We start from the raw sequence: 24624 nt of genomic DNA, 5'->3' as shown, positions 1-24624 counted from the left end.
TTAAGTGACACAAATTGACCTCATTAATGTTTATAAATATGTGAAGGGTGAGTGCCAAGAGGATGGAGCCAGGATCTTTTCAGCGATGCCCCAGGACCAGGGGCAATGGGTGGAAGTTGAGACACAGGATGTTCCACGGAAGCAGGAGGAAGAATTATTTCACTGTGAGGGTGACAGAACACTGGAACAGACTGCCCGAGGGGGTTGTGAAGTCTCCTTATCTGAAGATATTCAAGACCTGCCTGGGTGCATTCCTGTGTGATCTGGTAGAGGTGATCCTGCTCTGGCAGGGGGCTCTCTTGAGGTCCCTTCCAGCCCCTAATACTCTGTGACTCTGCAAAATGCAGTTATACTGATGCCAGCTCCAGTTTCGAATGGTATGGCTTCTGAAGAGACTACATCCCACCTAACTTCAGATCTTCAGTTAACTACAGTCAACTACATTTCTTCTGCAGTAAAACTGTAATTTGCATCATATTTCTTAAGTATTCATTATTAGGAATCTACTATGGTGACTCATTTTTACTGAAGAGTGAAAGATGCTTGGACACGTATCTTCTGTGGGACACCCTGCCTTTTCCAGCTAGAACAGAAAGACATGAGTCTAGCTTCTGTGGGACACCCTGCCTTTTCCAGCTAGAACAGAAAGACATGAGTCTAGCTTCTGTGGGACACTCTGCCTTTTCCAGCTAGAACAGAAAGAGATGAGCCCTGTTTCCTTCAGACTGAAATATCTAAACAAATCCATGCAATTCCTTTCAATGCATGAGTGATTCCAAAATGACAGTTAAACTATTCTAGTAGTTCAAAAGCACAAAGAGAACACACTTACCTCCTTTAGTCCAGGCAATTACAGGCTGGGGATAGCCTTGTGCTTCACAAGGAAAGTCAACAGTTTGTCCCTCAATCACTGTTTTGTCTTGAGGAGTGACAGTAAACTGAGGTAGAGCTACAGAAGAGGAAATAAATGGTTAAAAAAATCAACTGGAAAATGTATGACTGTCTGAAATTATGTACTGGAGTGTCCTGAATAGCTCATACTGGTAGGAAAAGAGAAGTAAACAGGACTCTTTCACATTGTGACCATTATAGGGTAAGGAATTGGGGCAGCCACTTCTGAAAAAGGAACATCTCGTCACAACGTGGCCCTGGTTTCAGCCAAGGCCTCTGGAATCTACTGCAATGGATCCAAAATCAAAGGTACAGTAAGCCTGGTGGAATCAAACACTGAGTGTTCCTTGGATTTAAAATACCTTCTTCTCTTTCCCTCGAAAAGACCTCAGCTAAATTGTGAAGAAAAATGTAACGTAGTCAAAACCCTCCGAGCTGCCTGTTTTCTTTACACAAAAGGAAAGTAGCGAATGGAGGATGAGGCAGTTTCTGAAATCCAGTTGCAATAATGGAATTGCAGTATGAGAAGTAATCTGTTCTGCTCACAAACCAAAATAATCCAGTAGTAAATAATAAATGAATAAACCACATGGACATATCCTTTTGTATAGCTTTACAAACTGAACTCATTAACAAAGCATTTGCAACCTAGACTGTTTGTCAAAAGATCTCAGAGATCTTATCCTGAGGGCAGAACCAAATTTAAACTTAATGTTTGTTCAAAATGTTTTGCAAATGGAAGTTCAGCAAAGAAGCATTTGCAAAAAAGTGTTCTCCACAGATACAGGAGGCTCTGATACAGTGTTGGTACAATACTTCATAATCATACTACTGACATAACAATTCAGAAATTAGTGTGATCACATAAATTAGAGCCCCGTGAATTTTGTTTCTTTAGAAAAGCCACGTTAATGCCTCAGTTGGCTTGAATTTCAGCAGAAGATACTCTCATACACACTGAAGTGTCTACAAAACAAAGTTAGCAGAGATTGTACTTGAATCTCCTTTTTTACTACTCTGGGCACAAATTCTAATCCCTCTGCTGTTACAGAAACCCTCCATTAATTTGACAATGCATGCTTATTCCTACAGGCAAATAAAACAATATAATGAATTAACATTCTGAAACAGCAGTGATCAAGTTCTGAGCACAATCAGTGAAAGCCAACTTTCAGAGAATCAGTTTACAATATTTGTCAGGCATTGCAAAAGGCTGCCCAGGGAGCTGGTGGAGTTACCACCTGCAGAGGTGTTCAAAAATGTGTAGACACTTTGGGACATGGTTTAATGATGGGTTGATGGTTGGACGTGATAACCTTAGAGGTCTTTTCCAACCAATGATGCCTTGACATCTTACTGTGAGTGAAATGCAGAGCAACTTTCCTATGGGCTACACTGCACTGATGTATCTAAAACAAAAACACTTATGGTCTTAGTTCACTTCTGACAATTAAAAAAAACCCAAAAGACAAAATCACAGAAATTAAAGTAAAATACTTTTCCCATTGTGTTTTACAGCATGCCACTCTCAGTTTAACATCACTCACCTTGTACGATGATGTATGCAGTTGCATGGATATTATCTATGCTGTTAGTTGCAAAACAGGTATACTCGCCGCTGTCTTCCTGCTTCACATTCTGTATGTAAAGACCTCCTGATGGAGTTATTGTGACACGAGGGTCACTTGGTAAAGGGGTTCTGTCCCCTTTGGTCCAGGTAATTCGTGGCTGAGGGTGCCCAGTTGCGCTACACTCCAAGGTTACACTCTCACCAACGAGTACTTCGGTATTTTGTGGGTGAATCACAAAACTTGGCCGGGCTGTGAGAACAGACAGATGCCTAAATATGAGTTTCAGTTCACCCAGCACTTATTTAGCTGAATATCACAACAGTTTTTGGAATCTAGACAGGTTTAATACCTCTGTTCAATACCTCTGTTCCAGCACACTTCTAATCTTGGTTCAAACTCTACCTTGCTTTAAGCCTAACCTAGCTAGCTGTAGACATTTATCATCTAATTGTACTATTTTTTTACTTCCATTAAAACAGATTTCAAACATTTCCTTCTCATTGCTGGTCTTTATAAGGGTCTCTTCAAAGGCCTCAACACCAAGACCCAGACAAAATCTACCTAAAAATTGCCATAAACACACAAAGACAAAACTGATCAAGCAACTTATATCAAGCAACTCAATTTAGCAACTCTTCCCAACTACAAGTGTGCTTTGCAGTGACATTTGAAGTTTACCTGATACTGATTGTCAAAACAAAATGTTCTCACAGCAAAGTATGTAAATTAAGAACAGGTCTGGCTAGACAGAAATTCAGGCTCAGAAGCTCCCAAGCAAAGATGACTGCACAGAGTGTGCCAAAGCTTCCACAAGTGGCCTGTTAGAAGCTTGTGGTTTCACATATCCAGAGAGAACAGATCATGACTGCACTGAGCAATGTTGCAATGCAACAGCCTTTTCCCTCACCCTTCTACAAACAGACCACAAGACTACCAGGAGAGTTGCATGCTATAATAAACATATTGTCTGATTTGCATTTTTGCTCTAAGAATATTACAACTTCATGATCTAATTCTTAAGACGCCCATGAAATCTAAACGTAAAAAGCACCTAAGTGGCAAAGCATCAAATTTTTAGCCATCCAAGTACTATCCAAACTCTGTTTCCAAAACTTTTTTACTTCTAAACAAAGATAAATGAATTCATATTAACGTTCTGTGCCGTCTTATTCTCAACACAATGCTCTATCTGAATGCAAAATTCAAACTTGATGTTTGTTACCTGGTGACTCAAAGTATCTAAGAGTAACTTCCTGAGTTTTCACTTCTCCTGCCACATTTTTTGCCATGCACTGGTAAATGCCTTGGTCCGTTTCTTGAGTATTCTGAATCATTAATGTGCCATCATCTAGCAAGTTTAGACGGGAATCTTCTTTCATACTGAGTTCATTACTGAGAAGAAAAGAATCTGCTGCAGTTAAAGCTTTAAATCACAAGCACCAAAAACTGTCAAATAATAAACTCCAAAACATACTGCTCAAAATAACCTGGGGGAAAAATTTCACTGTGATAAGCAAAATAATATAATTTCTAGCTTTCTCCTAAAGAGAAGAATAGGAAAAACAAAAACTGAACCAATTTTGTTTATGCAAATATTACATCCTTGAAATGAAAAGTCAAAACAGTTTTATGAGTAAAAGCCTACAGGGAAAATAGTGAACAAAATACACATAGCTGCTCTCACTTCCCTCTAACTGGCAAATCAATTTAAGATGTTTCCACTGGAAACACATCATGTAAGCTCAACACTCAAGATAGTTTCTATTAGGAGAGGTGTTAGCTGCTATAAAACTATCTCTGTGCCAACCTCCGTCTAGATTGCTCAAGGAGCACTAATGAACCTGATTATAATTTGTGCTGGCTTGAAAAATAAGTTAAGATCAGATCGTTAGGCTACGTCATGGATGCATTTCTGAGACACTAAGAATGGTTAGGGGGTTTTATTAAAGGGATTATTTCTCACTCCATCCCTGACTACATGATGAAGAAAGCACAGAGGAGGAATGAGATCTCACTCCCTATGTACAAAACCCACTCTGACTGTTGATCTATCCAACATACTACTTGACAGGTCAATGGCTTTTGACTGAAATCTTGCCACATTCAACTACCTTGCAAAGAGCTTTGCTCTCATTCGTGCAGCCAGGAAGCAAGCCAGAGTCAATAATTCCACACCCCAAGCTCAAATTTCTTCTTAAAACTCTTTCATATGTGTATTCTGAATGTATTTTCTTTGTTTATTATAAAAAGTGCAAGCCAAAGCAAATTTTAATGAAATAATTATACCATCCAAATTCAAGGCTTTGGTCTTGACATACTCCATAAATGCTGTATCCGTGCTTCACACGTGGGCTTCTGACGTCAGCAGAAAGCTACTGAACCAGGACTCTGCACTGTTCCATTTTATCAGCAACTAACAAACTAAAATGGTTCATTTGCTAATATAGAATGTGAGGGAATTTATTTTCCAGATCAGGTTCTCCATTTGTATAAGAGCATTATTAAACAAAAGCTGATTAAGCCAGCGGTAAACTCACAATTCGAGTGTCCATTGTCAATTCACATCAGTTTAAGAGGGGCAATGTGATGCCACATGGCTGGTTCAGCTGTGCTGTGCTTAGTGCTACTGCAAGGAGACAAGCTCTGGGCAAAGCTTGGGCAGCTACTCTGCTGCAGGCTGGCTCTTGTGCTGCTGAAAGACACACGTCTTTTATAGGTCATTCCCTCCATCCTCTAAGCAGTGAGGAGAAGCAATGGTGCAGGGCGTCCAGAAAGCTTGTGCTACCTCCATCCTTGGAGGCTTTTAAGACCCAACTAGAATAAGCAATATGGTATGGTCCTGCTTTGTGCAGAACCCTGCACTAGAGACCTCCTGAGAACCTCTTCAACCTGAATTACCTACCATGAGCAATTGCTTGCCTCAATGTACTAGCCTGCGGAGCCTGGAAACTGATGTTCCTCTTCTGGAACAGAGCTATACCTCAGAGGAAAACTGCCTCCGAGGACCTGGGGCTCAAGGAAGACCTTCTCAGAAATCTAACTCTTATCTAGCAGGAGTGCTTTACAGCATAGCTTTTACTCTGCCTCAAAATGTACACAAACATTAGCTAACCCACAAACTGCACATGCAACATGTCCATGTTGGACTGCCTGGTACCTATATATCAATGCTTCAGCTTTACAGGTGTGAGAAACTCTGCAGGTGCAACAGCTGAAAATCTTAGGAACAGTCACATCATTTTCTCAAGTTTAAGTGTTTGTAGTTACCAATAAAACAGATCGGAATCATTCTTGTTTCATATACTTTTAATTATGGTATGTTTCCGCTGTAGCTATTCCATATATTAGCATGTAATACCTGTGGACATGCACTCAGAAGTGTACACACAGAAAGACAAAAATACTTGCATCAAGTTTCTCTCTTCCTCTTTCAAACTTACTTGTTTCGAAGCCAGATAATTTCTGGTTTAGGATTGCCTTCAGCTCTGCAAGTGAAGTACACTGTATTCCCTGAGGTAACGTCCACATCCTGAGGCTCTGATGTAATCCTTGGCCTCTCTGGATCAACAATAAAATGTGAAAGGAGCTCTTACTTGTTTAAAAACTACTAAAGAATGGTAAATTGAAAAAAAATCCACATACTTTCTAGAGAAATATTATTCACAAATGTTTGAACTTTAAATATTTACATGCTTAATCAGGACTAAACACACTTTTCCCACAAGTCTGTTGTTCCTTAGGACCTTTCAGAAGTCTGGAAATGGATTGTGCAAATTTGTATCAGGATCTAAAGTAGCTGTTTTATTTATTTGCACAAAGGCTCAATTTGCTTGTGAAGGAAAAACTTTAAAGCACGACGCACAAGTGCCATTTAAAATAACTTCCTCTAGATAAATATCAGTGCTCAACCTGCGTCCTACAGAATAATTTGTCCAGCTTGCTTCCTGCCATTTACATGTTCAAGCTCTTTATAATGGGCAGAGAGATGGTAGGACACTACATGAATTATTCTTGCACCAAATCTTTGCACAAAATCCTGCAAACCTTGCACTAAAGTTGCTGGGGGAGGGCATGAATCAATCCCACCTCTACCACTTTAAGGTCACTGGGGTTAGAATCAGATGGGGTTAGAATCAGATGATCTTTAAGGTTTCAACTCAAACCATTCTAAGAAACACCCTTTTTACAATCTTTCTCAAGTTCTTTGTAGATGCTTATGGTGATAATTCTCATATGATACCCAACACATAACTAAAAGGATAACTTCATTATAACTTGCCCTCAACAAATGGGTAGGCAGGCAGATGCCGATAGCTTGATGAGAAATCCACATTTTGATTTTGGAACAGAGGTGTGGTGCTGAGTCCCATGGTGCCTATGCAGCCAGACCCAGGCTGAAGGAATACAGATGAACAAAGGGATTATAAAACAAGTGCTTGTCCATTAATCATTTGGTAACAGACAGTTTCAGTGCCTGTCAGTATAGCTGACTGAAAAAGAAACCCAGGATTTTTAACAATAAGATCTGCAAAATTTGGACCAGTTTGTACAGTTTCTTCCTTCCCTTTCCTTTGTATAGAAGGGAATAAAGACACCAAGTGATATTAACGCAACACCACCCTAGCTGACAATCCTTTTATCATGCAAACTGAAATATAAAAAGGAAAAATAAACTTTTTTTTTTGTCCCTCAAGGAGAAATTTCAAACATGACTATATTTGTTTCACTAAAGATACATTGAGGGGTAAAAACAATGAGTTCTGCCAGGAGATGACAAAAACTGAGAAGGAACACAGGGAGGTTTCTGAAAATAACCAACATTTGCCATAGGCAGTTGGTGTTTTCAAAGAGAACAGAACAACAGCTATCCCAAAGCCAACCAACCAAAAATTTAGGTACATTTAACACATTAAAGAAACCATCAGGAAGTGGCAAACCCACCACAGTTAAGTTCTTCTGGTGTTATCGTGGCCACCGATCTTCCCTGGATCCTTCGCGGATACTCACAGGTAGCTGCTGCTTGAGCATTACCCGACTCTGCATACATCTTCAGCAGCTCCGCCAGCCACAGGATTTCACAGTCACAGTGAAGAGCGTTAGAATCCAACCTCCTGCACAAAACAAGCGGAGGCCACAACACCTGTTAGTAAAATGCGAGTGTTTTGCGTGAATCAGAGTGATACTGCACCACCACTAGTGCCTCTGCCTGTGAACACAGACAGCAGGCAAGGTGGAATATAGGTTGCTTACACGTGCTCTGGTAGGCTTTCCCACAAAAACCAGAACTATCATGTTTGCGGCACAAGCAGTGCTGCGTTCAAGATAGCAACACAGTTCAACAGCATTGCTTTTCTTTAACCCCAGAATTCAGAAATAAGTGAGGGCTTTTTTACATGTTAAACAAATTTTGCTTAAATAAGGAACTTACATCATTCTCCGCACATCCTTTTAAAAGTGCTCAGCACTGTAACTGACCAGACATTTGCACAACTTCCCATTTCACTGATCAGGCAACTAAGACAAAGAGCCACAGCTTTGTTTAAGTACTAAAATCTCTTTGAGTTCAGTGGACCGCTAGCTTCCTCTAGCACCTGCGTACTGCAGACAATGAGAACTCGTAAACTGTTGACTTTCCAGCAGTGAAGGGCCCTAGTACTACAAGGAGCGCTGCACTTTCTGGTCGAGGGCCCTGTAGCTACATAAAATATTAAATACAGAAATATGTGCTATGAAATATATCTGTAGGGATACTGGAATTAAAATTGCAGGACAAAACAATGTTTGTTGGTAGCAAACTTTTTTATCATTTTGCCTTTTAATTCTTTCTTTTAGCCTCTTGTGCAAATGCCTAGATAAGAGTTTTTCACCGTTCTATGAAAAATACACAATGAGAAGGAAAACTATTTTAAAAGTTAGTGTACAAATGTCAGCTGTTACTGGTAGAATTTAAATCTGGAACACAAAGTCATTATGTGATTTTTAGGGATAAACTGTTCCCAGTCAGAGGACACCTGTAAGCATCCCTTTCTGTTTGCCTGAACTCCATAAGAAACTAAGGGAGGTATGAGTGAAGCAGCCACTGCTGGAAGGTGGATACATAACCCAAACTTATTTTAGTCTGCTCTTCCCCTCCAGTTAAAGGTATGGTTTCACAACTGTCCTAAACAAGCAGGATCTCAATCCTCTTATGTCCCTTGCAATTCTTTTCTCAGTAAAGCACACTCTGAGCAGCCCACCCAGAAAAGGGGTATGAATGCATGACTGTAGGAGAGGGTTGTTTTCATATAGCTTTGGAACAGCTATGTTTGTTCTCTGACTTAGAAAAGAATGTAAACATCTTGTAACTGAAGGGAGAAATTTGGCAGAATTTGGTTGGATGTAGAATATTGTTTTGCTATTTTAACCTATTGCATGCCTTAATTACATGCACACCAGCAGGAAATAACCAATTAAGATGTAACACATGTGCCTTCTGACAGAGTATATGACTTTGCTGTGCAACGTAATAAACATCTTTGCCTGATAACATCTTGGCCTGGAAGTTGTGTTTGTAGTGCCTTCAGGGTGATTGAACGCCTTCACCCATATTACAATACATGACTGCCTTTCTCAGAGTGGCTGCCCTGGGTAATTTAAAGAATGTTTATCCTAGAACATTGGAGATCCAAAGTGAGAGACAGAAAACCCTTAGAAACTCACCTGACTATGGTACTCTTACGAAGTTCAAGTTTTTAAATGGTAGTGGGAGACTAATAAGCCTCTAATTGTCAAAGTTAATGGCATTTCAAGGAGAACTGTCTGACGGAGTTGCTTTTGAAAGGAATGTACTTTTAAACCATCAAGCACCTTTTTGCAACTATGTTTTTATCATCAGATAAGGACGAGTAAAACAACTAACAGAAACCAGTGAAATTATCAAATATTGGACCATATGATTACAAATAATTGCAACATGGGAAACAAAAGGGTTTAGCCAGTCATTAGTGACAGTAGGATATGAAGCAGTGGTCTTAATCTATGCACATAAACACCTAGAGCACACCTTAGGAAAAAATATTTAACATTTTAAACAGTTACACAACAGAAAGCAATTGCAAGGAAGATAAATATTGCAACAATAATTCAATTGTTTAAAGTTTCAGTTCAACAACATTTCAATAGTTCAGTAATATTTCAGTTTACTTACAGTCTCTTCATAGATTCTAAGTCACTAAATGTTCCAGGAATCAAATGAGCTATTCTGTTGTTATGCAAAAATCTGTTAAAAAGCACAGAAATACACATGTAACAATCCCCATTTTGAGGCGCTCATTTCATCCACATTCTTCTGAAAATCCTTTAAGAAAAAGTAATTTTACAAAACAACAAAGAAAAAAAGACAATTTTTCAGAAATTCAGTGACTGATATTTTTAAGTGGCCTCAAAGTTGCAAAAAGAAGCCATAAAAAGACAAAAGAACCAAAAGAATGTGAGTTCCTAAACATTCAAATGAGAAACTCAGAAAAAAGGAAAAAAAGGGGGGGGGGGGGGGATAATAATACAAATCTTCTGTTTCTTCATTCATAAAAATTATTTTAGGCCAAACAATGATCATAGCTCTTTGGGAAATAGTTTTGCAGCACAAAAATATATCACGGGCAATGCTCACTGCCTCCAAGGTCAGCCTGACCAAAGTTTCTTGGCAAAAACACTGCTGTAGTTACAATGAAAAACTCAGATTAAAAATAATCTTTGGGAATGATAAAAATATCACTTTCCAGTTACAAGCATTTACTTTCATTCAAACAAAGAAGCGAGCTGACTTCTGAATCTTATGCCAAGAAAAAATAACCCAAACTTACAGCCTTTCAAGTTTTGGAAGATGGGTAAAGGATTCAGGTTCCAACGTTTCTATTTGATTAAAGTGCAGATACCTGAAAACATTTTAAACAGAAAGAAAAATTTGGAAATAGTTTTCTTAATGAAGATAAAGTAATATGAAGTATTTGTTATTGTTTACACACTGTTCTACACATCTAAATGGTGATGGTGATGTAGATGCTTAACATTTTTTACCAGAAGAGTTTGAAGACATACTGTGTGTGTATGCTGGGAAAAAAATAATTGTTTAAACCCCTCACTGTATGGGCATTTTGGATATACTTTTATATATATACTTATATATATATACACACACACTTATACTTACATATATATATATACTTTTATATATATATATATATACACTTATATATATATACTTTTATATATATATAGCCAAATTTCATTTTGATTATGATGAAAATATTAATGAAAATAATAATAATGCCTGAGTAAATATATATGGTAAAACAAAGCCTTTTAATTTATTTTTGACATGAAAACGTTGCAGGTTTTTTAGAAAACGTTTATTTTCCTATTAAAAAGCAATAAATCCAAACATCTTTAGTGTGTCACTGTTTTCATTGTTTATCACACTGCATGAAAATTCCAAGAGATGCTGAGGAGTAACCTCCTCTAGTCCATGAATACTGGCATTTAACAGCAGCTCTAAAGACAAACAGAACTGCAATCCAAACCCAAGTTTGACCGCACTCCTTTTGGACAAAGGGCTTCCCAGAAATGTGTGTACAATTAACCAGCACAGCAATGCTCTACAGTCTGATGCTCTGTTGATGCTTGTGTATGCAATTAATATTACACAGCAACAAATATTACATGGTTGTTAATGCTGTAAAACTGACAAAGTCTAATGTAACTAGATAATTAACCAGATTATTAATCTGTAAGTGCTGGGACAATGGACCGCAAAGGCAGGCTCATTCCAGTGTCAGCTATGTTGTGTACTCCCAAACTGTGTGAATGAGAAAATAAGCAGTACTTGTTAAGACTTGCACAAGGAACTATGAAAATGATTTATTGACTTTGATTACTGAATATATCCAAATTTATCCAAAACTCCTTAAGTTTTCTATTTGACTCTAACACCTTCAGGAACATCTGAAAATGTGCACGAATAGAAATCACTGGGGGCCACAAAAACACAAGCCTCTCATTTAAAAACAAAGAGAAAATCTTAGACCTCAAAATCTCATAAAAAAGGGCAAAAAACAGTGAAAACTTCAACATGAAATACAAAAGAAGATGGAACGTGCCTTGTGCTGAAATACTGCCCATACTCTACTGCTTGACCTGAGCCGAGCGGTTGTCACAGAGAGAGCAAAGCAGGAAGAAGTGGTGGTTCCAGCAAGCTGTTGCAGCGAGGCCTGGAAGGAGTGTGGGGCAAGGAGCCAGGCCCGTGCCTGGCAGAGTCCCCGTTCCTCTGCCAGCAGCAGCACAGCCAGAGCGTGAGCCAGCCAACAGTGCCAGGGAACAGTGAACCACAGACAAAGCCAATAAATCAGCATGGAATGTGATCAGGCACATTGGAGCATCGAGTCTGCTCACTGCCAGAGCAACACATGGCCATGCACAGTAGTTAGTATACTCCTGTTTGCATAAGGAAATGAGAAGGGTGCAATCATGCTGACGGACCTGGGGTTGTTTAGTCTGGAGAAAGGAAGTTTGAGGGGAGACCGTCTCCTTCTCTACAACTACCTGAAAGGAGGCTGGAGCCAGGTGGAGGTTGGTCTCTTCTCCCAAGTAACAAGTGATAGGATGGGAGAAAATGGCCTCAAGTTGCACCAGAGGAGGTTAAGTTTGTAGACTAGGAGAAGCTTCACTAAAAGGGTTCTCAAAGACTGGATGAGGCTCCCCAGGGAGGTGATTGAATCCCTATCCCTGGAGGTCTTTCAAAGATGCAGAGATGTGATGCTGAGGGATATGGTTTAGCACCGTACTTGGCAGCGTTAGATAATGGTTGGATTCACTGATCTTAAAGGTCTTTTCCAGTCAAAATGATTCTATGAGTCTATGATTCTGTGCCTGCCAGTCTTCATTTCCCTTTTGAAAATACAGGCCAATTTCATTCAAATTAAAAAAAAAACAAAAACAACCAAACAACCAAACAAAAAACCCCACACAAACAAAAAAAACCCAACAGAAGTCTCAGAGGCAGGTACTTCCTGCAAAGTTCATTTGAACACAAATGGGGAGAGGATAAACTTCAATAAAGTTCAGACCTGAGGAAGGACCATCAGGACTGGGCTGGTTTCTGCTCCACAGGCAGGGCCTGGCCATGAGGTAGGCAGGCAGAGTTTGCCAGGAGCCAAGATTCTGCTCACCCACTTCCCCAATATCAGCAGTATTTGGCAGGGTGTAAGGCAAGGTGGGGACCACTGAAGTAAAAGAACATGAAGGGAAATATCAGGCACAACTCTAGAGTTCATTACTTCTTCTGAAGCAACTTTGATTTTGGACAAACATTACAAACAACTACTTCTTGCTCAGGCAACAGGGATTTTTTTTTCTCCTTTTTCACTTTGTCAATTTTATTTGCCTTTTTGTGATCCATGAGCACCTTGTAAACATATCTCCTTATCTTCCCAATAAATTAACCTCTTGTACTTCTTTGGGCATTGACAAAGCAAGGATTTGTAGGTATGAGTAACACCTCTTACCAGAAAAATAGTTCTCTGGCTGGCCAGAGAGGTTGTGCAGTTTCTGTCCCTGGAGGTATTCAAAATCTGCCTGGACATGCTCCTGTATTATTTACTCTAGGTGATCCTGCCGTAGGAGGGGCATTGGAATAATGATCTTGAGAGACCCTTTCAAACCCTTACTGTTCTGTGATGTGTGAAAAGCAGGAACATTGATGCATACAACCCCTTCCTCACATCCATGGCTCAGAGATGAGATTAGCAAAGGGAGGAAAAGCAAGAACACCTCTCTCATGTGGTTTAAGTGATGTAAACATCATTAAACTCAAAGCAGCAGCTCATGGCTGATGTTTAGTATTCAAGGTTAATATAATTACAGATATAAATAGTACATCATGTACTTGAAAACTCATCTTGTTTTTCCAACACAGTTAATCAGTCTAATTACAACATGCTTCTGGTAGAAACCTAGCCTTGTTTATAATTTCAAACCATGGCAGACACTATCAGAATAGCCACTGAAGCACATTGTAACAGTTAGCTGTACCTCATCAAAAATCATGCTACCGAAAGTAGCTCAAAACATCTAACCGCAGAGTCCAACTGGAAAATACTCCTAACTGCTTCATATAACAAGTCAGGTGGCTTTTGCAAGTCTTTACTACCCAAAAAGAAAAAGTTCTGAGTAACTTGCCAGGCAATTTAGGAATATAACAAGGTATTAAATATGTGGACAAAGTGATTAGCAACAAGCATAAGTCCAAAGAAAAAGAGATGCAGAAACCAGATTGCACTGTAAGTCTGCAATACAAAGAACAGGAGAATCCTTAGCTTCACAACCTACACTTCAATCACATTTTAGCACTTAGGTTTACCACATTCTTTTATTCCATGTATCACATAAATACTTTTTGAAAGGATTTTTAATATTCTAATTAATATGAGAATTTCTTGGTCTGGAAATTTCACTTTAAAGGTAATCATATTCAGGAAATAATCTCACACTGACACATCTTTAAAGACATCTTTTATATTCAGAGTATAAAATGCTCTTTAAAATAGTAATATGATGTAAGGAATCTGAGATAGAAGACTTGCATAATGGAAATCTAAGGGATAAGCATGCAAGACTGATCTTTAAATACCTTTGTATCTTACTTTTGTAATTCACTAGCATGGATTAAACAGAAGGAAATACTTGGAGGAAAAGAAGTTCAAAACAAACACATCTAGAGAAAGATTTGTTCAAATAAGCATGGTACAGATTTTCTCTTTGTTTTTATTAATCTTGAAGGATGAATATTTATAGTGAAATTCAGTTCCAGTAGCATTTTTCACAGCACTAAATTTAAGATTCCATCTTCTGCACCACAATATTGTTGTAGAGGATTATTTTTATCTTACATGCCGACTGCTCAGTTCTAATAGCGTTTCTATGTCTTTGGGGAAGTACTTAAAAAAATATTAGTTGGGTACAACCTATGTTCTGAATATTTCAGTAGCATGTTTGCCATTCTCATTATTTGAAAGAACGAACAAACATCTTTACCCCACATTTATCACAGAGTTTTCCCTGCCCAGGGGTATGACAAGAAGTAACAGGCTTAACCTGCAAGTTTAAGTGGTTAAGAATTTACAATAACACTATAGAATATTGGAAGAAGATGCTTAAGGAGATCATGGAATCTCATTAGAGATTTTTAAAATAACACTAGATAAATACCAGTCACCCAGTCCCCAGCTGGGTTTGGTTGACTGTTTATTAATGAACTCTCTTCCATTATTCCTCACCATAGGTACTTTTAGCAGCAATGAGGCCTCAATCAGCTTCTGCCGTGTTAAATGTGCATAGCAGTTCACACAGCTATGCAAGAACCAGGAACTTATCACAACATATAACTTAAAATTCACAGCATTTGAAAGCTACTGACAATTGGATTTAGGGAAATGAAATTAATATGACAAGCTGCTTTGCTATGTGCAAGATGCTGCTTTTTTTATCTATACATTTCCCCCAAATTGGTACAGGAGTACACAAACTACAGCATAACTCTAGTAACTGCTTTCAAAGAGGAAAATTAATATGTTAATATGAAAGTTAAAATATGTCATAAGTATTTGACTAAGGAGAGGTAAATAGATTTAGATAATTCTTTTAGCATGTGGGGATCTTGCCAGTTAAGGACTGCAGGGAGTATTTTTTGTCCCTGATACACATAGTTCTTAAGTCGAGATCTGAAAAAATGGGAGCAGATATTGGAAGAGAAACAATGTACACAAATCTGGAAACAGACTGTATTTAGAGCCTGATCTTAAGGTCCAGATACAGCAAACTTGTGCCACCCCAAGCCAGGTATTTGTGAGATTACAGGCGGGATACAGTTGTCTAAGTACAGGCACATAGAGGCAGACAGCAGTTGCCTAAGCACAAGCATATCCAGGCAGCTTTTGTTCCCTTAAGGCTGCTGCTCCGAAAAAATGCATTTCCTGCAGCTTTGTGTCTCATTTGCCAGAGCCAAACATAAGGCTCTAAACTGGTACTAAGCATCTACTTTTCATCAGCTGACTTTCTCCTTGTGTGCCCTGCCTTGACTGAGGACTTAGGTGATGAAGTATGTATGGCTCAGTGTGTTTGAACATCTAGAACTGACAATTTGTTTTCAGAATTTACTCTAGCACAAGTGGGTTTCAAGATCTCATTCATGGGTCTTATTCCCTGGGCAGAAGTTTCCAAAGAAAAGGATATTTCTACTACATCAGCAGCTAAGAATTCTGCTACAGAGGTTTCAGAAGGATTCTGTCAGCCACAGTATATACTGAGACTTTTCTTCCCTTAGATACACAATAGGCCTTCTAAATCGTACTGTATTTCCAGTGTCCCTCAAAGCACAACAGAATAACAACAACAAAAAATCCCAAACAAATAAACAACACCAAAACAAAATCCCACCAAAACAACAAAAAAATCAAATAAACAAACCCAAACAAAAACCCACCACAACAAACAAACAAAGAGAAAAGTGTTTGCTTTGCTGTTCAGGTTAAGTTTTAAAAGCAACTACCAGTTCCATTATGGTCCACTGGAGTAGAAGGAATTACAATGAATCAAGTCTTTCTCTGAGATGTGGATCAAACACAGCATCTACTGCTAAGAACTCTCTTGAGCACAGAAAAGAGCACTTGGCTGAGTCAAGGCTTCCAGTAGCAAAGTCTGTTTGATAACTTGAGGACACTGAAGACACAAACTGCAGAAACATTTACTGAGTAATCAGTACTGTCCCAGACTGAAGTTACAAGTCTTGTTTACAAAGCTTTTGTCTTGTGAGCAGAATATTTCTCCAAAGATGATTTGATAAAGCAGATCTTGTAGAGCCAGAACCTATTTTTATGCTAACACTGCATAAACAGCAAGTATTTCCTAAACTACAAATCTCAATGAGTGCCCTCCAGTAAATTCATTTCCAGGCTTGCCACTGGTTTCCTGTGCTCCTATTTTCCCACCTGGCAAGCATTCTTTTTAAGATCTGCCCAGGAGAAGGGCTCTAAAAGAAGCAAGCTTTTTGATGTGCACCCAGCAGGACAGTAATCCCCACCCAGCAGGCTCTAGACCAGCTGTACATGTAAAACAACACAGAACTATGTTGATGTCTCAAGTTTGAGCTGAAGCTGATTACTATGATATTACTGCAGGCACAGAGGCTTAACCATAACCTAGCAGAAAAGTTCCATCAGAAGGCATTAATAATCCAAAGTGGTTTAATGGTCATGGTGGTGTTAGGTCAATGCTTGGACACAAAGATCTCAGAGGTCTTTTCCAACTGAAACAATTCTATGATTCTATGTTTATCAGCCATAACATATATCAACAGGTAAAAAGAGTAAAAGGAAAAAGGGCAAACGTTGCCACTTGCAGCATATCAGGTGTGTGGCAAGCTGAAGAGTATTATTTTGGATTCATTGCTAATTCAATAAACAGACCTTGATATTCCAAATTCCACACAGAAAATAAGTATTGCTGTTGCTGCAGTAATCGTTTCTAGACTAGGAGGAAGAGAAAGACATTAAGGAAACAAATTATATATTAATATTTGTTTTATAATTATTACTTTCATTTTATCTGGAAGCTCTTTCATTAAGCATCTACTGCCCTCTAAAATAAAATGCGATGATTTTGTAGCTATCTGAAGTGTCATTCTATTCAGATACACACCATGTCCATTAATATCCACTGGATGCTTATAGCAATAAGGAAACTGGTAGATACAGAAAAATTTTGATACACTAATAATGGTCAGGAGTCAAAATTTATGCTGGTCCTAGAAGAAAGATGTTCAGCCTTCAAAATTTGCACGCCACAAAGCTTGTGGGTCTAGTACTGCTATTTAGCAGTCAAAACACGAAACAGCCATGGATTTGCAGCTCTGTCTTTCTAAACATTAGCACTATGAACATTCAGCAATGCGTTCTGGTCATAGAATCAAATCTAGCTAAACTCCATTGAATCAACACAGTCAGTTTTTGTTACGCTCAAGAGTGTATTTTTCATCCTTTTCCAATGGAAGTTATTCTTCAGTCATCATACAGGAAAAGGAACATGATTTTAATGAGTCTTCCTGGAAGAGTATTGACATTACAAGCAACGAACTTGCTGTTTAAACATCTCTATACAGCAACGATTAACACAGCAATAATATTAAGGGTTTTGTTTTAAAACCTCCTCTTGTTTCAAACTGTAACAAAACTGGGTTAAACTTCAGATTAATTCAGCTTCAGTTACACTGCATAAAATTAACTAACAGCTACAGTCAAAGGAATTGCAATGACGTAAAACCTACAGAAATCAAATCAGAATCTTTGAGTAATACACATTGGATTTCAATACTTCCCACAACAATGCTGCTTCTGCATCAAAGCTATGTGACAATGTACAGGGACACACGTACATGACAAACACAGAAACGAGGAATTCGACACAGATACATTGTGGGGTTTCACATAATGATCATGGGGTTCTCTGCCTAACAACCCAGGGAGTGCAGACATGCAGAGCATGCAGGCAGGATGTGTGGATCAAGGCGTGCACTTTTCCTCTGCAGGGGAACCATGGAGAAGACAGCACAGAAGAGAAAAGGCACTTACAGTTGTTCTAGAGAGGCAAGTCCTTTAAATGCTTGCCTGTCAATTGACTGGATTTCATTCTTGTACAAATAGCTGAAACAAGAAACAATCAGTAATATTAGTACACAAAAAAGAGCTACATGAGGGTGGAAAAGAAGAATTAAGTTGACACATGAAGACAGTTTTTCAACTATATATTAGGAAAAAAATACAAAACAAAACCTAAACACATACACATAAAAATACTTTGTCCTTCACATTTCATTCCAAAATGTCTGCCAGGAAAGACAAGTCCGGAGCCTTGTAGGCTGTCACCTGCATGGTCTTGGGCTTCCCAGTGCTCACTGCTGTTACTTACTCTTTTCTTTGCCCCTTAGTTTCTTGATGGGCTTTGCCAAAAGTCAAAATAAATTCAACTCAGTGGGACAGAATTGTATCAGAAGCTAAGTTCTGCCACCAGAACACGTGGGGATGCCATCGGTCCTTTGCCTTCTTTAAAACAGCTGATCTGAATACTGGCACAAATACTGACAATTTGGATGGGATAAGTCTTTTTACTGGACTTAGAGGACAAACTGAAAAGCTTTATCACTTCACCTGTGTTACCTTTCAAATATTAAAAGAAAAAAAAAAAAAAGGAAAGCAAAAGCAAAGTTAGAATATTGGTGTTACTTCCACAGAACACGATGTAGAAGGGGGACATTAGGCCCCCACTGACAGTCTATCATGTAAACAGAATAAACATATGCAGAATGCTGCTGTCTTCACAAATGTAGTCTCCACTTTTTCTACAGAGTGAAAATAAATCAAGATGGATCAGTGTATGTGCTCATGCTCATCATGCTTTTAACAGCAAGGATGGCTTAGGGAGAGGGTGTTGGAATAAAAAACCACAGTTAGCTGATGACTGCAGTTTCTGCAGGAGGCAGGAAATCAAAATACTTTGGCAGTTCAGTGTCAGTCAATCCCTTTTTTGATGTTAGGTTAGGAACAGCTTGGCGGTTAAGAACTTTCTCACAATTATTTGACAAATTATTCGAAACCCAGTTAATGAGGCATGGAATTCTATGGAAAGGGGATGAAGAGACTTTGTACCACAAATGGCTTTATTAGAAGGCATTTTATTAGTAGTGAGTTTGGGTTTTATGCTATTACAGTTTTCAGTAACTCCCTCCACCTCTGCTCTGCTTGGCTCTGGTGAGGCTGTATATGGAATACTGTGTTCAGTTCTGGGCCCTTCACTTCAAGAAGGACCTCAGGGCACTGCTTGAAAGAGTCCACTGCAGAACCACAAAGATGATTGAGGGAGTGGAACATCTCCCTTATGAGGAAAAGCTGAGGGAGCTGGGGCTATTTAGCTTAGAGAAGAGCAGACTGAAGGGTGACCTCATTAATGGTTATGAATATGTAAAGGGTGAGATTCGGGAAGATGGAGCCAGGCTCTTCTCAGTGATGTCCAATGACAGGACATGGGGCAATGGGTGCAAGCTGGAGCACAGGAGGTTCCACATAAAAAAAGGGAAAAACTTTGTACTGTGATGGTGACAGAGCACTAGAATAGGCTGCCTAGAAAGGTTGTGGAGTCTCCTCCTCTGGAGACATTCAAAACCTGCCTGTACATCTTCCTGTATAACCTACTGTAGATAATTCTTCTCTGGCAGGGGGTTGGATTAGATAGTCTGTCAAGGTTCCTTCCAAACCCTAACATTCTGGGATTCTGTGACTAGAAACACTGCAAACTTCTTTTGATGTAAAAGATAAAATACTGTCTCTTCTGGTGATGGTAGCAGTTTTGTATTGACTTGACAACAGCGACATTTCACAATAGATCCTAACAAGGAAAAAAATCATGTCTTTGATATTCAACTCATGACAATTTTGGGGGACAATCGGGAGTGGTAGCCTTCCCTTGAGTCTAAATACAATTTTCTAATGCATTGCTTGCTGAGATTCCAACACATGCAGAGACTCAGATGTTTAATTAACATAGATATATATATCTGAACAAAAAGCAGTTTTCCTCCAATAACAGAGTTAACACGAAAGCAACAATTTCTGAGGTTTATAAAACACGAAACAATATGAACACATTAGACAGGAAAAAATACTGTCATACGAAATGACTGTAAAAACTGCTAAAATAATCCGAAAGAGATTCATTTGGATGAAAAATGGGTTTTATTACACTTGGAAAAAAATACTGCTTGTTTTGACTAATTCAAAGATCACAGTCATTACAATTTTGCCTCTCCTTAATTTTTCCCTCTGGATAATATTCAATTCCTATCTTATTTTCCAGTAAGAAATTTAAATCCACCATTTCTTCTCAGTCCTCAGAAAATCTGAAGGACTGAGAGGCTGAAGTGGTTTTCATCTTTCTTAATACCCTCAACCTGGCAACATGCAAATTCATCTTATTCATCTGTGCACATTTCTGATCAGAGCAGATTTCTTTTAAGTTTTAACAGAATCTCTCATGTGACATTTGTTTACTCTCTGCAGTAAGGCAAAGTGAAAAACAAAGGTAGGTAAAAAGAAACCTGGGATGATGACTGCAGTTTTGCAACTGCATACCACATACTGCAGGGAAGGGAGCAGTCTTTCACGTCCCCTTTTGGAGCTCCAACCAAGCCATTGTGGTGGGAGTTTATTTGTGAGTTGTCTTTAAAACACGATTTTTTTCCACCCTCATCAGAAAACTCTCAGATGCAGGACACAAATGACACCAATTCATCATGTTCCCTCTTCACAGAGAAACCCCAGCGACCCCAGGGCTACAAAAATGTATGTCCTATGAAATATGTGCCAACAAGAGCTTTATTGAATTGTACAGATATTTCTTTGAGGACATTAACAGAAAGAAACATGTATATGCATATTTGCCTAATGAAGAGAGATAGCAGGATACAAAATAAAAACCAGCAGCACTCACAGAGGAGTATTCCTAGGATGCTGCTGTGCCTAACAAGTACAATTACGTAAACACCATACAAGTCTATAAATTCTCAACATTTACCCTAGTTACACTATCTGAAAGGAGATTTAGAGAATAATTAGGGGGAAAAACCCCAGTTATCATTTTATTTACCTATAAGTTCTCTCACAGAATGGAATCACTAGAATTTCCCAAAGAATGAATGAGGATTAAGATGACAAAAGGTGATTTATGCAGAAACATAAAGGAGATGGGGGAAGCAGCAAAACAAATTACAGAACAATAAGATCTGGAGTCTTTGGAGGTGTTCAAAGGTCAAAGTAATGGGACACAATAATATGACCATGACAACAACACTGGTGGAAAGAACAGAAGGAAACATGACCTAATCCCATTTTTGGAAGGGTGAGGTCAGCAAATCTGCACTTCATCAAACCTAAAAAGTGTCCTGAACCAATATTACTTCATTTCCTAAAGGTAAAACAAACCTTGCATGTTCCTTTTTAGTATTTCCAGAACAGATACATTTCATAGAGTCCTAATTTCCATTTATCATGTTACAATTTCTGTTTCCTCACTTCTCCATTTCTTACTAAGTGAATATGTATCCATGTTGTTGACAACATTATTTTCATTCTCTTTTTATGTTTCCTTCAATTTCCCTGACATGACCTGCTAGTTTATCACTCTGTAGCTATCAAGTACCTTCCCTCTAGCTAGGAAAGGCTTTGATAATTGCTGATCTGTATTTTGTATTTTTCCAAATCTAAATTCTTTCCTTTTAACCTGATTTCTTCCACTGTTTCAAAATCTTTTGGTATCTGGCACATTAAAATGGTAGTTTGCATCTACCTTCAATTCCCAATTATCTTCTCTCTTGGAGAATAAACTGTTGACTTTCAGGATCAAGAATGGTTATCTTACCAAGCTTCCACAAATCTGCCCATATCTAAGTATTATAAAGTTGGGAAGCTTTTTTCTGTTTTCTTTCTGTGCTACCATCTCTAGTCAGCAAACCAAATAACTCACAGGAAGTCAATTAAACACATTCATTAACCCACATACATCATGTACGCAGATATATATATTATATATTTATGTATCTTCTATCAGGAGCAACAAATTACAGACATGTTACCAATTACTGTGCTCATATGAAGACAGCTTTTAAAGTTTGCTTTACACAGGAGATTTTTACAGTACCCTTTCAGAAGGGGGAATGTAAGACCCACAAAATGATACAGAACTGCAGAATGAAACTATACTATGGCTGGGTTCCAAGCCAGGGATGCATTTTTAATCTGTGCTAGAGAATAATACTTCTAGTATAAAGACAGACAGAAAGACAAAAAGAAATATCCTCTCAGTTTCATAGCACAACAATAACAATTATATTTGTTTCTTTCCAACTTTCAGCATGGAAATTCCAGACAAATTACCACAAACAGCATGGCGAGTTCCCGGAAAGCTTTTGACAGAACTGTCAAGTTTCATTACATAAAGAACAAGATAATGAGTGTTCCTAAAACAGAAGCTTCAGAGATCACGTGTATAAATTTTGTTTTGAAATGTAAAGACCAACTTTTAAAATTATGAATACTTTTCATGCACAGAAAACTGAGAACACGTCAGTACCCTGGTGAAATTTGTTCTTCAGACAGAGAACTCTCAAAACATATACACCTCACACCTCTAAGCTTAATTCCAGAAAGAAACAGCACAAAGCAGCATTTGAAATATCCAGAGCTTGCTGGAAAAGTTCTGTCTGAGAACAAAATACCAAATTTTCAGCAGAGATAGAGGAATGGACTTTAATATCTATCTCAGACACCACTGTGATTTTCAAACTAAATATACTGTACTATGTTTGATACTTGTGTGTTTTATGTAGAACTATATCATTACAAATACTTTGTACATAGTTATACACTAATATTTACTAATAGTTACCAATTCTTTATTTATATATGCTGATATTTTGCTGAATCAAAGCCACAGAGAAATGATAAGTCTCTGGAGGTCCCTTCCAACTCCTAAGTAAAAGTACTTAGTGAATTCTCAGAACCATCTGAACTCCAGCACTCGAGTGCGGATAAGAACACCTCTAAAATCATGGACAAATTACCTCATTGTATGAAACCTGACAATGCAAGTTAGGTTTGCAAACATCCATCAGATCAGGCCATACAAAATCTCAATTATTCCTGATCCTTTGGCTTTCTAATATTGCATCCTGAACAACATTTTTAAATGTAAAGTATAAATAAACATCACTACACACACGTGTGTGTGGGGGTGTGTGTGTATATGTCTATCAGAACACATCACATCTCGGTTATCACTTTTCACTCATATACTGAGCTGAACAGAGTGGACAATAGAGTTCTATTTCAGGTTTACTACAGCTAGGCAAAGGCAAGCACATGGAAACAAAGGACTAGTCAAAATTAAGTAGCATTTTTGCACAGTTGCTGACTGTGGAAAGCTTAACCATTCTAAATGAAAAGACTTTAAGTGCTCCATGCCACATCCACCATATAAACACATCTTGTAAGAAATACAGTCATCATGGACTTTAACAATTCATTGACTGTCCAGTATTCTCTTTCCTCCTATTGTACATAGATTAAGAAAATTTGTTACTGAAAAACAATATACATGAAAGTGAAACCAGGAAATATAATCAAGGCAAGCTTGGAAAACCAGGTAATCTGTCTGCATAGATTAATGGGATTTGTATTTTCCTCCTTTCCCCCACCTCCTTAGAGCTATCCATGCTGCATTCTTGAAAGCTAGATGGAAAAATCAATCTTCTGAATTGTTTCCAGAACAATAGCATCTCAAAGTGGCTGCTGGTTTCTGCACAATATTCAAGCAATGACCAATACAGCAAAAGAATGGAGTGAAACTTTTCTAAATGACAATGCGTAGGACAGATTCCAAAGGCCGCAGCTTTGGAGTATTTGGCAGCTTACTGATCAGCTTCAGTCTTTTATACAGATAAAAATAACATCTTTGATACCTTGTTTATTTGGACAATTATTGCATTATATGTTTGCTAACATTGGGTGGAGTTTGTCTTAAAATATATGAGGTGCCTGAAGATAGAGAACTCATGGCACATTGTATAGGTGCTTCTCTATTTTGTGTTTGACTTGAGTTTTTTTCTTACAAACTTATACTACTGTCAGTGAACAATTTAGGAGCAGTTAAAAACCTTACATGCCATAAGCTTCTACAGACACAAATCTGGAACTGGCTGCTTTTAAACCACTTCACAAAACACAAAAATTACCTGTAATGAATGTTTCAGCGAGCCTTTAAAGACATCACTTCCTAGAACCTTCAATACACCTCTTTCTAAATTGTCTTTTAAGTTGCACACAACGAACAGCAACTGGAAAGTTCTTTAAGATCTACTGCCCAAAAGCATCATTTTCTATTAGTTGTATTAGCAAATCTCCACACAGATATAACTTTCTGTTATAGAAACACGGCTGGCCCATCCCATTAACACATCAATCTCACAAATTTTCAAAGCAGTTTATCTCCCAGTTTAGTGAGTCAGATGAAAACATAAATCTCAGGTTGC

The 24624-nt window shown here is 38.3% G+C and overlaps 1 protein-coding gene across 4 annotated transcripts in view; it reads right to left on the bottom strand.

Annotated features, from left to right (window-relative positions):
* PXDN (peroxidasin) overlaps nucleotides 1-24624 on the bottom strand; it is an 80329-nt gene that overhangs the window by 31250 nt on the left and 24455 nt on the right. For 3 of the 4 annotated variants that reach the window (XR_010989161.1, XM_068153398.1, XM_068153400.1), the window contains exons 4-11: nucleotides 18119-18190; nucleotides 10304-10375; nucleotides 9649-9720; nucleotides 7404-7573; nucleotides 5903-6020; nucleotides 3685-3854; nucleotides 2439-2711; nucleotides 833-949 (exon numbers count right to left, since the gene is read on the bottom strand). Coding sequence is in view for 3 of the 4 variants with exons in the window: in XM_068153398.1 (XP_068009499.1) it covers nucleotides 833-949; nucleotides 2439-2711; nucleotides 3685-3854; nucleotides 5903-6020; nucleotides 7404-7573; nucleotides 9649-9720; nucleotides 10304-10375; nucleotides 18119-18190 (1064 nt within the window). In the remaining variant the exon portion in view is untranslated. The remainder of the gene's footprint in view (nucleotides 1-832; nucleotides 950-2438; nucleotides 2712-3684; nucleotides 3855-5902; nucleotides 6021-7403; nucleotides 7574-9648; nucleotides 9721-10303; nucleotides 10376-18118; nucleotides 18191-24624) is intronic. The other variant, XM_068153399.1, reaches the window with a different exon arrangement.

Source organism: Melanerpes formicivorus, unplaced genomic scaffold (assembly GCF_026170545.1).
Source record: "Melanerpes formicivorus ecotype bairdi unplaced genomic scaffold, bMelFor1.0.p_v2 SCAF_25, whole genome shotgun sequence".
NCBI lineage: Eukaryota > Metazoa > Chordata > Aves > Piciformes > Picidae > Melanerpes > Melanerpes formicivorus.
This window is presented reverse-complemented; position numbering and strand designations above follow the sequence as displayed.